Below are 13,786 nucleotides of genomic sequence, written 5' to 3' on the forward strand. Positions count from 1 at the left end.
CTCCACACAGACAGTCCCCCAAGATGGGAATTGAACCTGGGTCCCTGGTGCTGTGAGGCAGCAGTGCTAGCCACTGTGCCACCGTGCCAGAGGTGATTGGAAAGGACCTAATTCTGTTTGAAGTCTCCCAGGCCTTGCTGAACGTATCACCGACTCCAGCCTGCCAGTGTAGCAGACAGCTTTGTGTCTGCGGAATAAGGAGGGCTGGGGAGGGAGGTAGATCTGAAACCACTGCAACAACAACTCTCGCTGATCTTGTCTTGGGAACACTGTGGGATAAATAGATCATCCATCTTCCTTCCCGAGCTTACTCTGCACCCAGATCACCGGAGATGAAAAATATAAACCATTTTGTTATTAATCGAGAGCGGGATCTGAGAACATAAATGAACAACTCATAAACTGGTCAACCACCATTACACCATTACAATAATTTGATCTTTTTAAAAAATGTTTCCAACTAAGTGGCAATTTAGTGTGGCCAATCCACCTTTCGGTTGTGGGGGTGAGACCCACGCAGACACTGGGAGAACGTGCAAACTCCACACGGACAGTGACCCGGGGCCGGGAACAATAATTTGATCTTTGACTCCCTCATGTATCTAATTTCAGTTTGTACATCAATTCTAATGAGTAAATCTGATTCACTTGACGTCATTTTGCATAAAGATGCATTTTTCAAGAACGCAACAACGACATTGAGTGAGGGATTACTGTAGTTCTATTTGTGATTGATTTACTCCTTGAAGCTTTGTATTAATTGAATTTTGTGGGCCTAGATGTTGAAAATTGTGTTTTTTAGGCCTGTTACCGAAAGGACAAATCCTAAATAGAACTCTAGGATTGGCAGGGTTAGATATTTGCAAATACATGGAATGTGGATTTATATCTGATCCTTGAGGCTTTGTAGTTGCATACATAAGCGGGCAACAAAGTCAAGAGCTTTGACACTCTGCCATCTACCTTTTATATTCTCTACATCTTCCATTACTCTCTCTTGTTAATCATGTAATTTTTATGTTTAATTTTTCCACCTATTTTTATTGAAAACCCAATCTGCCTTGAGTGCCTCAGGTCTATCTCATTAAAATTCAATTTGTGATTAGAATATATATTTTTTAACTCACTGAAGACTCATGGTCATGTTACGCGAGTGTTGGATAGCACCTTTTCAATAGTATTTTTCGTGGCACACAGTAGAATGCAGGAAGAGTTGAATCATTCACATTTGTAAGCGAATGTGCCAAAATGATGCATCTTATTGCAGTGCACAGTGTTAGTCGGGTGGTTAAATTTTAATTGAAAATGAAAGTCATAGCAATAAATGTGGTCTGTAGTACAGCAAAGCCATTACACAACTGATCCCCTGACAATGGAATGGTGAGGAAAATCAACGGGGTTGTAAGTACTCTCATCTGGACGGATTGCTCTAAATCTTGAGGAGGATGTTGAAATTCATTCAATTCTTTATAATGGCTTCATTTTTAACTGCCCATTTCCTTCTCGGATAAATGAGCATTGGGGGCTGGTTTAGCTCAGTTGACTGTTCAGCTGGTTTGTGAAGCAGAGCGAGTGCCAACAGCACTAGTTCAATTCACGTACTGGCTGAGATTATTCATGAAAGCCCCGCCTTCTCGACCTTGCCCCTCACCTGAGGTGTGGCGATCCTCCGGTTAAATCATCACCAGTCAGCTCTCCCCCTCAAAGGGGAAAGCAGCCTATGGTCATCTGGGACATAAATGTTTGTGTTTTTCATAGAAATCATAGAATTTACAGTGCAGAAGGAGGCCATTTGGCCCATCGAGTCTGCACCGGCTCTCGGAAAGAGCACCCTACCCAAGCCCACACCTGCACCCAATAACCCCTCCTAACCTTTTTGGTCACTAAGGGCAATTTATCATGGCCAATCCACCTAACCTGCACATCTTTGGACTGGGTGGAAACCGGAGCACCCGGAGTAAACCCACGCACACACGGGGAGGATGTGCAGACTCCGCACAGACAGTGACCCAAGCAGGAATCGAACCTGGGACCCTGGCGCTGTGAAGCCATAGTGCTAACCACTATGCTACCGTGCTGCCACAGTTTCTTTTAACTGTGTAGGACTGATTCTATTTACTTTGTATTTTTACTTATTTACAATGATTTCAGGTTTGCTGAATAAGATTGGTCACCTGATCGAAGCTTCCATTTTTATTTTCCTCATTGCTCGTCTCCAATTTTATTGCTTCGGGTTCCTTTCCACTCCTCTACTGGAGGTAGTGGGAATTGCTGGGGTGCAATTCCTGGAGAGCTTACCCACCGACCAAAGTGCGACCCTGATAGTAATTGCTGACAAATTCAAAATGGGCTCAATCCAACACTCACTACTGCAGCTGAAATCAGCAGAAACCAGGAATCAAAACTTGTGTCTACTTGGTTTGTATCACTCCTTGTTCTGACCCACTTATCGATCAGTGGGGCTAAACTGCAGTGTTGTCTTATTGGAACACGTGGTGACATTTTGTTCCCTATCATAGAATCATAGATACATAGAAGATAGGATGAGGCCTTTTGGCATTTCGAGCCTGCTCTGCCATTCATCACGATCATGGCTGATCATCCAACTCAATAGCCTAATCCTGCTTTCTCCCCATAGCCTTTATCCCATTCTCCCCCAAGTGCTACATCCAGCCGCCTCTTGAATATATTCAAAGTTGTAACATCAACTACTTCCTGTGGTAATGAATTCCACAGGCTCACCACTCTTTGTGTGAAGAAATGTCTCCTTATCTCTGTCCGAGATGGTTGAATCCTCTGACTGTGACCCCTGGTTCTGGACACACCCATCATTGGTAACATCTTCCTTGCATCTACACTGTCTAGTCCTGTTAGAATTTTATAAGTCTTTATGAGATCCCCCCTCATTCTTCTGAACTCCAGCGAGTACAATCCTAACCAAGTCAATCTCTCCTCATGTGACAGTCCCGCCATCCCTGGAATCAGTCTGGTAAACCTTTGCTGCACTCCCTCGAGAGCAAGAATATCCTTCCTCAGAGAAGGAGACCAAACTGCACACAATACTCCAAGTGTGGCCTCACCAAGGCCATGTACAATTGCAGCAACACATCCCTGCTTCTATACTCGAAACCTCTTGCAATGAAGGCCAACATACCATTAGCCTTCTTTACCGCCTGCTGCACCTGCATGCTTACCTTCAGCGAATGGTGCCCAAGGACACCCAGGTCCCGCTGCACACTCCCCTTTCCCAATTTACAATGATTCAAGTAGTAATCTGCCTTCCTGTTTTTGCTTCCAAAATGAATAACCTCACACTTATCCAAATTATACTGCATCTGCCATTGGTTTGCCCACTCGCCCAACCTGTCTAGATCTTGCTGTAGGATCCCTGTACCCTCGTCACAATTCATCCTTCCACCTAATTTGGTATCATCTGCAAACTTTGAGGTGTCATATTTTGTTCCCTCATTCAAATCATTAATATATATTGTGAATAGCTGGGTTCCCAGCACCGATACCTGTGGTACCCCACTAGTTACTGCCTGCCAATTTGAAAAGGACCCATTAATCCCTACTCTTTGTTTCCTCTCTGCCAACCAGTTTTCTATCCACCTCAATACATTTCCCCCAATCCCATGCGCTTTAATTTTGCACAATAATCTCTGATGCGGGACTTTGTCAAACGCCTTCTGAAAGTTCAAATATACTACATCGACTGGCTCCCCCTTGTCTACTGTACTGGTTACATCTTCAAAGAATTCCAACAGATTTGTCAAGCATGATTTTCCTTTCATAAATCCATGCTGACTCTGACTGATGCTGCCACTGCTTTCTAAATGTTCCGTTATAAAGTCCTTGATAATGGATTCAAGCATTTTCCCCACTACCAATGTTAGACTTACTGGTCTACAATTCCTTGCTTTCTCTCTACCTCCCTTTTTGAATATCGGAGTGATGTGAGCTACCCTCCAATCTGCAGGGACAGTTCCAGAGTCTATAGAATCCCGGAAGATGACCACCAATGCATCCACTATTTCCAGAGCCACCTCCTTAAGCACTCTGGGATGCAGATTCTCAGGCCCTGGGGATTTATCCGCCTTCAATTCCATCAGTTTTCTCTACTAATGTTGATCTCCCTCAGTTCTTCCCTTTCACTAAACCTTTCATTCTCCAACATTTCTGGGATCTGATTTTGTCCACATTTGTGAAGACAGAACCAAAGTATGTATTCAATTGCTCAGCCATTTCTTTGTCCCTTATTATGCATTCCCCTGTTTCTGTCTGTCGGGGGGCCTACATTTCTATTTACCAATCTCTTTCTCTTCACATATCTGGAGAAACTCTTAGTGTCAGTCTTTATGTTCCCTGCAACCTTCCTTTCGTACTGTACTTTTCCCTTCTTAATCAATCCCTTCGTCCTTCTTTGCTGAATTCTAAACTGCTCCCAATCCTCAGACCTATTATTTTTCTTGGCCAATCTGTATGCTTCTTCCTTGTATCGGATACTATTTCTAATTTCCTTTGTAAGACATGGATTGGCCCTCTTACCACCTTTGCTTTTGTGCCAGACAGGGATGAACAATTGCTGTAGTTCCTCCATGCGTTCCTTGAATGTTTGCCATTGTCTATCCACTGTCATCCCTTTAAGTAACTCTCCCCAATCTATCAAGGCCAACTCACGCCTCATATCCTCATAGTTCCCTTTATTAAGATTCAGCACCCTAGTCTCCGAATCAACTACTTCATTCTCCACCTTGATAAAAAATTCATGTTATGGTCGCTCATCCCCAAGGAGTCTCGTACAGCCGGATTGGCAATGATTCCCTTCTCATTACACAGTACCCAGTCTAAGATGGCCTGCTCTCTAGTTGGTTCCTCCACATATTGGTCAAGAAAACCATCCCGTATACACTCCAGGAATTCCTCCTTTACAGCATTGTAGCTAATTTGATTTGCCAATCTATGATCACCCATGATCACCGATATTCCCTTATTACATGCATCTCTAATTACTTGTTTAATGCCATTCCCAACCTTACCGGTGCAGTTTGGGGGTCTATATATGACACCCACTAATGTTTTTTGTCCCTTGGTATTTCTCAACTCTACCCATACAGATTCCACATTGTCAGAGCTAATATCCTTTCTCACTATTGTGTTAATTTCCTCTTTAACCAGCAGTACCACGCCACCACCTTTTCTTTTATGCCTGTCCTTCCTAAATACTGAGAGCCCTGGGACATTCAGTTCCTATCCCTGTTCACCCTGCAGCCATGTCTCCGTAATCGCAATTATATCATACCCATTTATTGTCTATCTGCGCGATTAGTTCGTCCACTTTATTGCAATTGCTCTGTGCATTAAGGCACAGAGCCTTTAAGTTTGTCTTTTTCACAATGCTTGTCTTGCTCCCAATATTTTTCTCTACTGCCCTGTTTGAATTTTGTCCTTGGTTTCTCCACCTATCACTTATTCACGTTGCTACCTTTTGCTTTTGTCCTTGGTCCCTCTTTCTCTGACTCCTTGCGTAGGTTCCCATCCCCCGGCATATTAGTTTAAACCCTCCCAACCGCTCCAGTAAATAGCCCCCCTAGGACATCAGTTCCAGTCCTGCCCGGGTGTAATCCGTCCAGTTTGTACAGATCCCACCTCCCCCAGAACCGGTCCCAATGCCCCAGGAATCTGAAACCCTCCCCCTGACACCACCTCTTCAGCCACGTATTATTCGTGGAACTTATCATAGAACTTACAGTGCAGAAGAAGGCAATTTGTTCCATCGAGTCTACACCGGCCCCCAAAGAGCACCCTACCCAAGCCCACACCTCCACCCTATTCCTGTAACCCAGCAGCCCCACCTAACATTTGGACACTATGGGGCAATTTAATGTGAGCAATCCACCTAACCACATCTCTGGACCGTGGGAGGAAACCAGAGCACCTGGAGGAAACCCACGCAGACACTGGGGAACGTGCAGACTCCACACAGACAGTGACCCAAGCTGGGAATTATACCCAGATCCATGGCACTGTGAAGCAACAGTGCTAACCACTGTGCTGCTGAGGGGATGTCGTGGGGTGAGACCCACGCAGACAAATTATCAAATTAACTTGAAATATTTACATGTTTCCTGTGTATTTCTTTTAGAATTATGCACATTAAGGAAACATATTTTTTGCTCCAGCAATTCGTATGTTAGCAATCAATAAAATGTGCATGATCATTAAGAATTATGTGGGGACTGCCCAGCTTGCTTCACAATGTACAAATTCATTGCTGTTTTTCCGACACATCATTGGATGTAAAGTGCTAGGGGACAACTCGAGGTCTTGAAAGTCACTTATAAATGCATATCTATCTTTGGAAGATACCTTAACATCCAATCAATTGAGGCAGGATTTAAACCTTGTTCTAGAGCTAAACCAGTATTGTCTGAACCACTGCAGCTTTCTTGAATGGGAAACTTGCTGTCTTGGGAATTGTAGCTATGAATCCAAAACCTGTCATTTTGTGGTCTTGCGGCTGTATTTAGATGTCCTCTCTTCTGCGTAGGTGATTGAGTGGTGCCGGGTTTTTCCTAATCTTTCTATGTCATCTAATTCCCACAGTTACTACGGCAGCACAAAGCCAGTATTATTCAGAAGTGTGTAAGGGGCTGGATGGCTCGAAAGCGGTTCTGCCGGATACGCAATGCGGTTATCTATCTCCAGTGCTGCTACCGGCGCATGAAGGCACGCCGTGAGTTAAAGACGCTGAAGATTGAAGCAAGGTCAGTAGAACACTACAAGAAACTCACCAGCGGAATGGAAAACAAAGTGGTTCAGCTTCAAAGAAAGGTGGATGATCAGGTAAGAATGGCCTCAGTCTAATTTCCAAGTTCAATATAAATTTAGGAAGTGCTATTAAATAAAAGTGGGAACGGATGAATAATGCTCCCATTTGTATATTTGCTTTACTGTGTCTAAGTAAGTGAAATTCGAAGTGTGGAATTTTGGGCAATCGTGTCTAATTTTGAGTGGAAACACCTATTCATTTGAATAATGAACGCAATTTTTCATCCTGATTTTCCTCCCTTTCTTACAATTTTCTTTAAACTGTGCTTCCCAAATGTTTTCCTGATGTGACCCCGTTTTAATGCCTTAGACTTTGTGTAACCCCAAAGTGAAAATTGGGGAGTGGGATGAGTGGGGGAGTGGGGGGGGGGGACACACACCAGATTTCATCTCTGCACAATATTACATTACTGAACAATAATCATAATGTATTTTAAAACTTTGCAGTTTCATCCCAACAATACATAGAATATAGCCCGCGAGTGAGCTGTTGCCATCATTTGTGCCCATCAACGAAGCTTCTGTTCCATTTTAGCTCAGTCTCCAATTCATGGCCTCCATTCACATCTACCACTTGTTGGATATTAGTAGCACTGCGTTTTCCTTTTCCTATGTTAGGAAAAGAAGGCATTCTACTCACCTTCCCCAAGCCCCACTTAAATGAAAGGCTTTATAATAGAACATTTGTCACTCTCTTTGTAGGAAAATGTTCGGCATCCACTTTAAGATCTCCCATTGTGAGATGTTTTTTAATTCTCTGGGGTATGGGCCTTGCTACCAAATCTGACATCTACTGCTAATCCCTGGTGCCTCTTGATGGGGTGGCGGTTGTGTGCATTCTCGATCCAATATAGAGAAAACTCCACATAGCACCACATTGAAGCATTCCTGAAAATTGCCTTTGAGCAAAATTCTGTTTAGGATAATAGCCTTCAGTATAAAGTTCATGAAAACAGTGTTCTAGATTGAGTAGTGGATAGAAACCTCCCAGGTTTTCAGTAATATTTGAAAATGTTCTCAATTGGGAATCACCCACTTGGGTTCATCTTTATAAGAGAGAACTTTCTGTTATGTGTTTGTGAAGTCCAGATTTTATCCATACAGTTGATCCATGCTTATGATCCTTTCCTTAGAACAAGGAGCACAAGACGTTGACCGAGCAGCTAATGGCAGTGACCTCGGCACAAGCTACCGAAATCAATAAGCTGAGCAAGGAGTTGGGCCGATGTCGGGAACACCAGGGAGATGAGAACCGAGCAACTAGTTTACAGGAGGAGATTGAGAAACTCCGCATGGAACTTGAGAAATCCCAGGCAGAACGCAACATCCTGGTTGACACCCACACCAGAGAGAAAACGAAACTTCAGCAGGTAACTGAAACCTGGAAGTAATGTTAAGCCAGTTAATAACTGAAAATCACTTGACCAACTCCAGGTCATTCCGTTCAAAAAATAATGTTGACATAGCTTGCTTCAATATCTTCCCACTTGTTGGATAATAAATTAAAAGGGCATATTGTGATTGATTGTTTATTTCACCAATGTTGGACATATCAGAGAATGACATATATACGTATTCAGTGCTCATACTCGGTGTATGAACCAGCTCCTGCTGGCTTCAGCCCTCAGGCGTTGATGGAAACCCGTTGTAAAATGATTGCTGTGAGCTTTTCTTGGAGATTTCTTTAAAAGTCTCTGTGCTCTTGTGTTTGTGATTAATTGTTACCTGGATGCTGTGGGCATTCAGATGTCCATTTTGCATGGGGTTTCTGAATTCACACGCACCAAACTATCCATACGAAAAACATAAGTAACACCATAGGAACAGGTCGTGCAACTTGCCTCACCTCTAATGGTGCTTGTTCATCAACCAGAATTACCTACATTCACTGTTCTTTTCCATATTCAGATTTATAATTTTTCCTTCAGAATTCAATGAACATTTATTTTGAAGTGCATTTCTAGTCTCTGCCTCAGTAGCTACTCGGTAGTCTCTGCAGAGCTTTTTGGAATTCTTCTAACCTCCCTCTCCCTATTCCCCCAGTGATATCTGCAAATTTTCTATTGATTCATCAACAGCTGGAATCAATTTTCCCGATTTAGTTTTTTTTAAACCTTTCATTGTACATAAGAAAAACAACTTCCAGTCTATTCTTTTATTTAAAAAAACTGGGATGAAATTCTCCCAAAAGATTTCTGTGTGTGGTCTCCGGCAGGAAATGAGGTGTGATTCCCGCCAGGTGGTTGGGTGCGATCCGGATTGTAATCCACCCACATTTAGAATTTTTTTGGGATGAGGGCAAATTTTGCACCAGGACTGTGAGGGGCGGGGCCTCAACATGCCAGCAAGCACGCTTCCTGGAGATGAATGGCAGCCCAATCTCAAAATAACTATGATGTGGAGATGCTGGCTTTGGACTGGGGTGGACACTAGCTTTCGGAGCGCAGCTCCTTCATCAGGTGAGTCTCGAGGAAGGAGTTGTGCTCCGAAAGCTAGTGATTCCAAATAAACCTGTTGGACTTTAACCTGGTGTTGTAAGACTTCTTACAATCTCAAAATGACTGTAAAGGCCATGCAATGGGGGTCACCAAATGACCTCCGACTTCATGCCCCCCTTTCAGCCCCCCACTTCATATGCATGTTTCAGGCACCCCCTCCCCCCCTCCCATTTCAGTACCCCCTTCTAGCCCCGCACCCTTTCAGTGCCAGGTTGCCACTGTCGGGGTGCCAGGGCTGTCCCGGACCACCTGGGGGCTCCAATGTCCTCTGAGCCCCCAGTGCAGTCAACACTTCTGGGGCTAGATTTCCCATTGAGAACCACCGCCCCCTCCCCCTACGACTGCTAGTGAGGACAGAGAATTTTGCTGCGCTGATCGCTGGCTGCGGGATTCTCTACTCCCACCATTTTCCAGCAAACGGCCGGAGAATTCCAGCCCTGCTGTCCAGTGGTGGAGACCAGTTGTAATTCCACCTGGCTTCTCGCTGCGCCAGTGGGAGGGGAGGGAGAATACCAGGAGCTGGGAGAATCTGGCTTCAAGCTGTCCCGGCATATTTAAATGGGAATTTTGATGTGCAAATATGAACATGAATCAGATTATGCCAGCTGCAAACTGGGAGCATCGCACATTGTTTGGTGCCCGATGTAAACCCCATTGAGGGGCACTTCCGCTATTCTCCTGACATAGTGGGATGTGCGCCGGGTGCAATGCAGCCAGAGAATGTCCGTTACCCCCCCCCCCCCCCCCCCCCCCAACACCACCACCCCCAAGTGTTTCTTTTCAACTATAATCTTTCATTCTTATGAATCTTCGCTGTATGGCTGCAATATTTTTCCCAAAAAGGGAAGCTGAAGTTTACACAGAATACTAATGCATGACCTATTTCCTTTCTTTATATTCAATGCCCACTACATAACATAATAGCCCTGTTTGTCACTTTATTGTATTTCCGTGCTGCAAGGTCACCTGGAGTGAAATTCTTAATAAAAGGATCTGGCCCTTTACAAAGTTCTACTGAAATCCTTTAACTATTTTTAAGTTCATATTTAAAATATCAGTTCATCTACCAGGAGAAATTATTTTTGGCTTGGAAGGCAAATTTATTCTTGGCTGTAAAATGTGCCAAATGATGTATAAAATCATTTTCCCCATTTGGAATATAAATCTCATGCCTTCAGGTTTAATTCCACTTGAGTAAGTTCTAAATCCACCGATACTACAAACTGCACTTCTGTGTATTTCAGTTCATCAACGTGTAATGAAAGTGTTGAGTACAGAGCTATGTCAGCATTTGTGAAGTTGTTGGTCAGTTTTTGCTAATTTTCTACATTAGCATGGGTGAGGATGCTTTTTAAAATTAAGATTATGACACTATTTGGGCAGTGTGGATGGGATACAATGCAATATCTTACTGGAACTATTCGTGACCTGAAAGTGGTTGAAACTGACAGTGGAAAGAAGTGGGAAAATGTTATATTCTCCAACATATGCGTACACGAGTGATGAAAAAAGCTATCGGAGGAGCGAGGCCTCTAATGCAGAAAATTGTGCTGCAAATATACTGATATTTTGCAGCATAATTTGCACACCATGGTGCTGTTTGCCTCAGTAGTTGATTCAGATCATCCCATTAATGCTGTCTGTGTAAACAGAACTAAAGGACCATGCCTTTGCTTTGCATACATATTACCTGAGAACGAGAAATCAATCACTGCATCAAGCCCATGTACAAAGTCTGATGTTTCTGTGAACCACTGATAAACTCCATGGAATTCAATTAATTTCTGTCTGCTTAGTTTGATTATAGCTGTAAATTATAGCAATTGAGTAATCGGGCTGGATTTTACATTCCACCATCGGTGGATTTGAAGGCGGGGTCACGTAAAATCTAGCGGCTGGCTTTTGCACCAGCTTCCCGCCAGGGGAGGGGAGTGATCAGGTAGCCTGCCCATAATTTTCCTGGGGGGGGGGGGCGCGGGGGGATACACCATGTGGGATGCCCAGCAACTTTGTTTGTGCAGCTGGTGTTGGGGGGAAAGGGGGAAATTCACCTCCCTTATGAGTCCCCTGAGCCCATCAGAGGCGTTCTTCCCTGCTCCCAACCTTTTTGCTGTGGAAGTCACATCGGGGGCGGTTTTCGCCGTGCCTGCCATCAGTGAGAGCGGTGATGCGGGCGCAAACTCTCGCGAGAATCCGGAAACTGGAATCATGCCAGCAGGGTCTCGTTTCCCGATTTTCCACCCCTGTGACATAATAAGATTCACGCTCACAATGGGCGAGAACCTCATTTTAATGTTTTTACATACATTTTAATATCATCAACCGCCACGTCACATGATTCCCCCTCTCTGAATATTCTTGCCGATGTTCCAATAGCTGTTTAAAATGTGAATAAGTATTGTATCCTAATCCATGTTTTCAGTATTTTTCCCCACCTCGAACGCAAGCCACTTATTGACCAACATCGCCACTTCCTTCATCTATATATCCAGCCCCGAATGAAACACCTATTCCTTTCTCAGCCACTTCTGGTACGACTCCTGCTAAAAAGCCACATCCGCCTTCAAACTCCTCAGCTGTGTAAACACGCGCGACTGTTTGACCGGCCCGTTCAACACCCTCCCATTCCTCGTGACTAGCCTGGTCGGGGGGGCTCCCTACCCCTTCCCCTTTTATAGCCAGCCCCCGGCCCACTTCATGTGACCGTCCAGGCGTGCCCTCGAATGTCCACCGTCATTCCCAACTGCGCCACACCAATCACACCCATGCCAGCAACTTCCTCCCCCACCCTCCAACACACAACCAACCTCCCCACAATGCCTTCCTCCTGCCAACCACGCCCGAGCCCTCCAATCGTCCTTCCTCCCTCTAATTGCCCCAGCCCTAACCAACCCAACTATCCATCCCTAAAGAGTAACAAAAGGCACACTCACCATCATGCTCCCCCATGAAAACCGACCTCCAAAAACCCACCACCAAACACTTTAAAGAGCACACAGAACTCCGCCAAAGTTCAATGTCCTCCCAGTCCATTTCCCCTCGCCTCCTCTGGCATGTCGAAATAAAGCTCTGCCTTCTGGAAAGTCACCCACAGGCGGGCCGGGTACAATACCCCAAACTTTACCTACTTTTAAAGAGGGCAGCCTTAATCTGGTTAAACCCGGCCCTCCTCGTCGCCAGCTCCGCACCCAGGTAATGTTACACCCGCAGCTTTTTCCCTCCCCGGTACATTTTCTGGTTTGCTTCTCCCATCGAAGGATCTTCTCCTTGTCCAGAAAGTGGTGCAACCGCACCACCTTCGCCCTCGGCGGCTCGCCCACCTTTGGCCTCCTCCTCAGCACCCTGTGCGCTTGGTCTGCCTCCAGGGGCTGATCGAAGGCCCCCTTCCCCCATCAATCTCTCCAGCATCCTTGCCACACACACCGCGGCCTCCACACGTTTGATGCCTTCAGGCATCCCAACAATCCTTGGGTTTTGCCTTCTGGAGCGATTCTCCAAATTCTGCACCTTCTCCCTCTGCTTTTTCTGGGTCTCCCGCATCACCCATACCTCAGCAACCAACGAGGCCAACTGCTCCTTGTGCTCCCCCACTGCCTCCTCCACTTTCTGGATCGCCTGATCCTGGGACACCGGCCTCTGCTCCACTCGCTCGTCCCAGATCTCTGCAATTCCACAACCTTGGCCTCTTTTACTGCTGCTGAAACGTATCAATCAAGAACTGCACCAACTGCTCCATCGACCACTGGGCCGGCAGTGCAGCCCTCTTTGGCCTCTGCCATCTTTACCTGTGGTGCACCACGAATATTCTCCTGCTCCCGCAGCTCTTTCTTCCGTGCACCACTCCTTGTTTGTGGATCCAGATGTGCTTGTCAAAGTGAAAAATGTCAACGCTATGAAGTGGAACTTGGGCACAAATTTGCACAAAATGTTAGTGTTAAGCACTCTCGAGCTCTAGACTAGATTCAGATTCAGCACAAATTTAGAAGTGTATCCTCTATTACACGTTTGTCAATGCTGCATTAACAATCCTTTTGTGTTTATATTTATCTTTCCTGGCTGCATGCTTTTTTTCCTCTCACTGCAGATTATTTTTTTCTCTAGCTTTGTCCATGAGATAGTTCTTCCTGTGGCCATTCTTGAGTGTCTGAAATTAAAACATTGCGGACAAAACTTGGTCGGTCCTTCCACATCTGGATATTGGTTTGTTAGAAAAAAGGCCTTTGATTGAATTTTCACCCAGAGGTTAATGTTGGTCCAATTTCCAACAAGAACAGTACACTAAGGGCGAATTAAGTTTTTGTGAAGTTTTTTAGTTTTCCAAGGGGTAAAAAAGAAATGGAAATTACACAGTACTCAATTTCCCCGGTTTCATTCCTCGAGTGGAAATATCTTCCCTATGTTTGCTCTATCGAAATGTCATAATTTAAAATACTTTAATCAGGTCATCCCTTCTTTGG

General features: G+C 44.8%; 1 protein-coding gene across 2 annotated transcripts in view; it reads left to right on the forward strand.

Annotated features, from left to right (window-relative positions):
- The window catches only part of myo5b (myosin VB), a 389,254-nt gene that overhangs the window by 300,537 nt on the left and 74,931 nt on the right, over positions 1-13,786 (forward strand). For both annotated transcript variants that reach the window (XM_072497425.1, XM_072497424.1), the window contains exons 21-22: positions 6,607-6,846; positions 7,965-8,201. In XM_072497425.1, coding sequence (XP_072353526.1) covers positions 6,607-6,846; positions 7,965-8,201 — 477 coding nt within the window. The remainder of the gene's footprint in view (positions 1-6,606; positions 6,847-7,964; positions 8,202-13,786) is intronic.

This window comes from Scyliorhinus torazame, chromosome 3 (genome assembly GCF_047496885.1).
Source record: "Scyliorhinus torazame isolate Kashiwa2021f chromosome 3, sScyTor2.1, whole genome shotgun sequence".
NCBI lineage: Eukaryota > Metazoa > Chordata > Chondrichthyes > Carcharhiniformes > Scyliorhinidae > Scyliorhinus > Scyliorhinus torazame.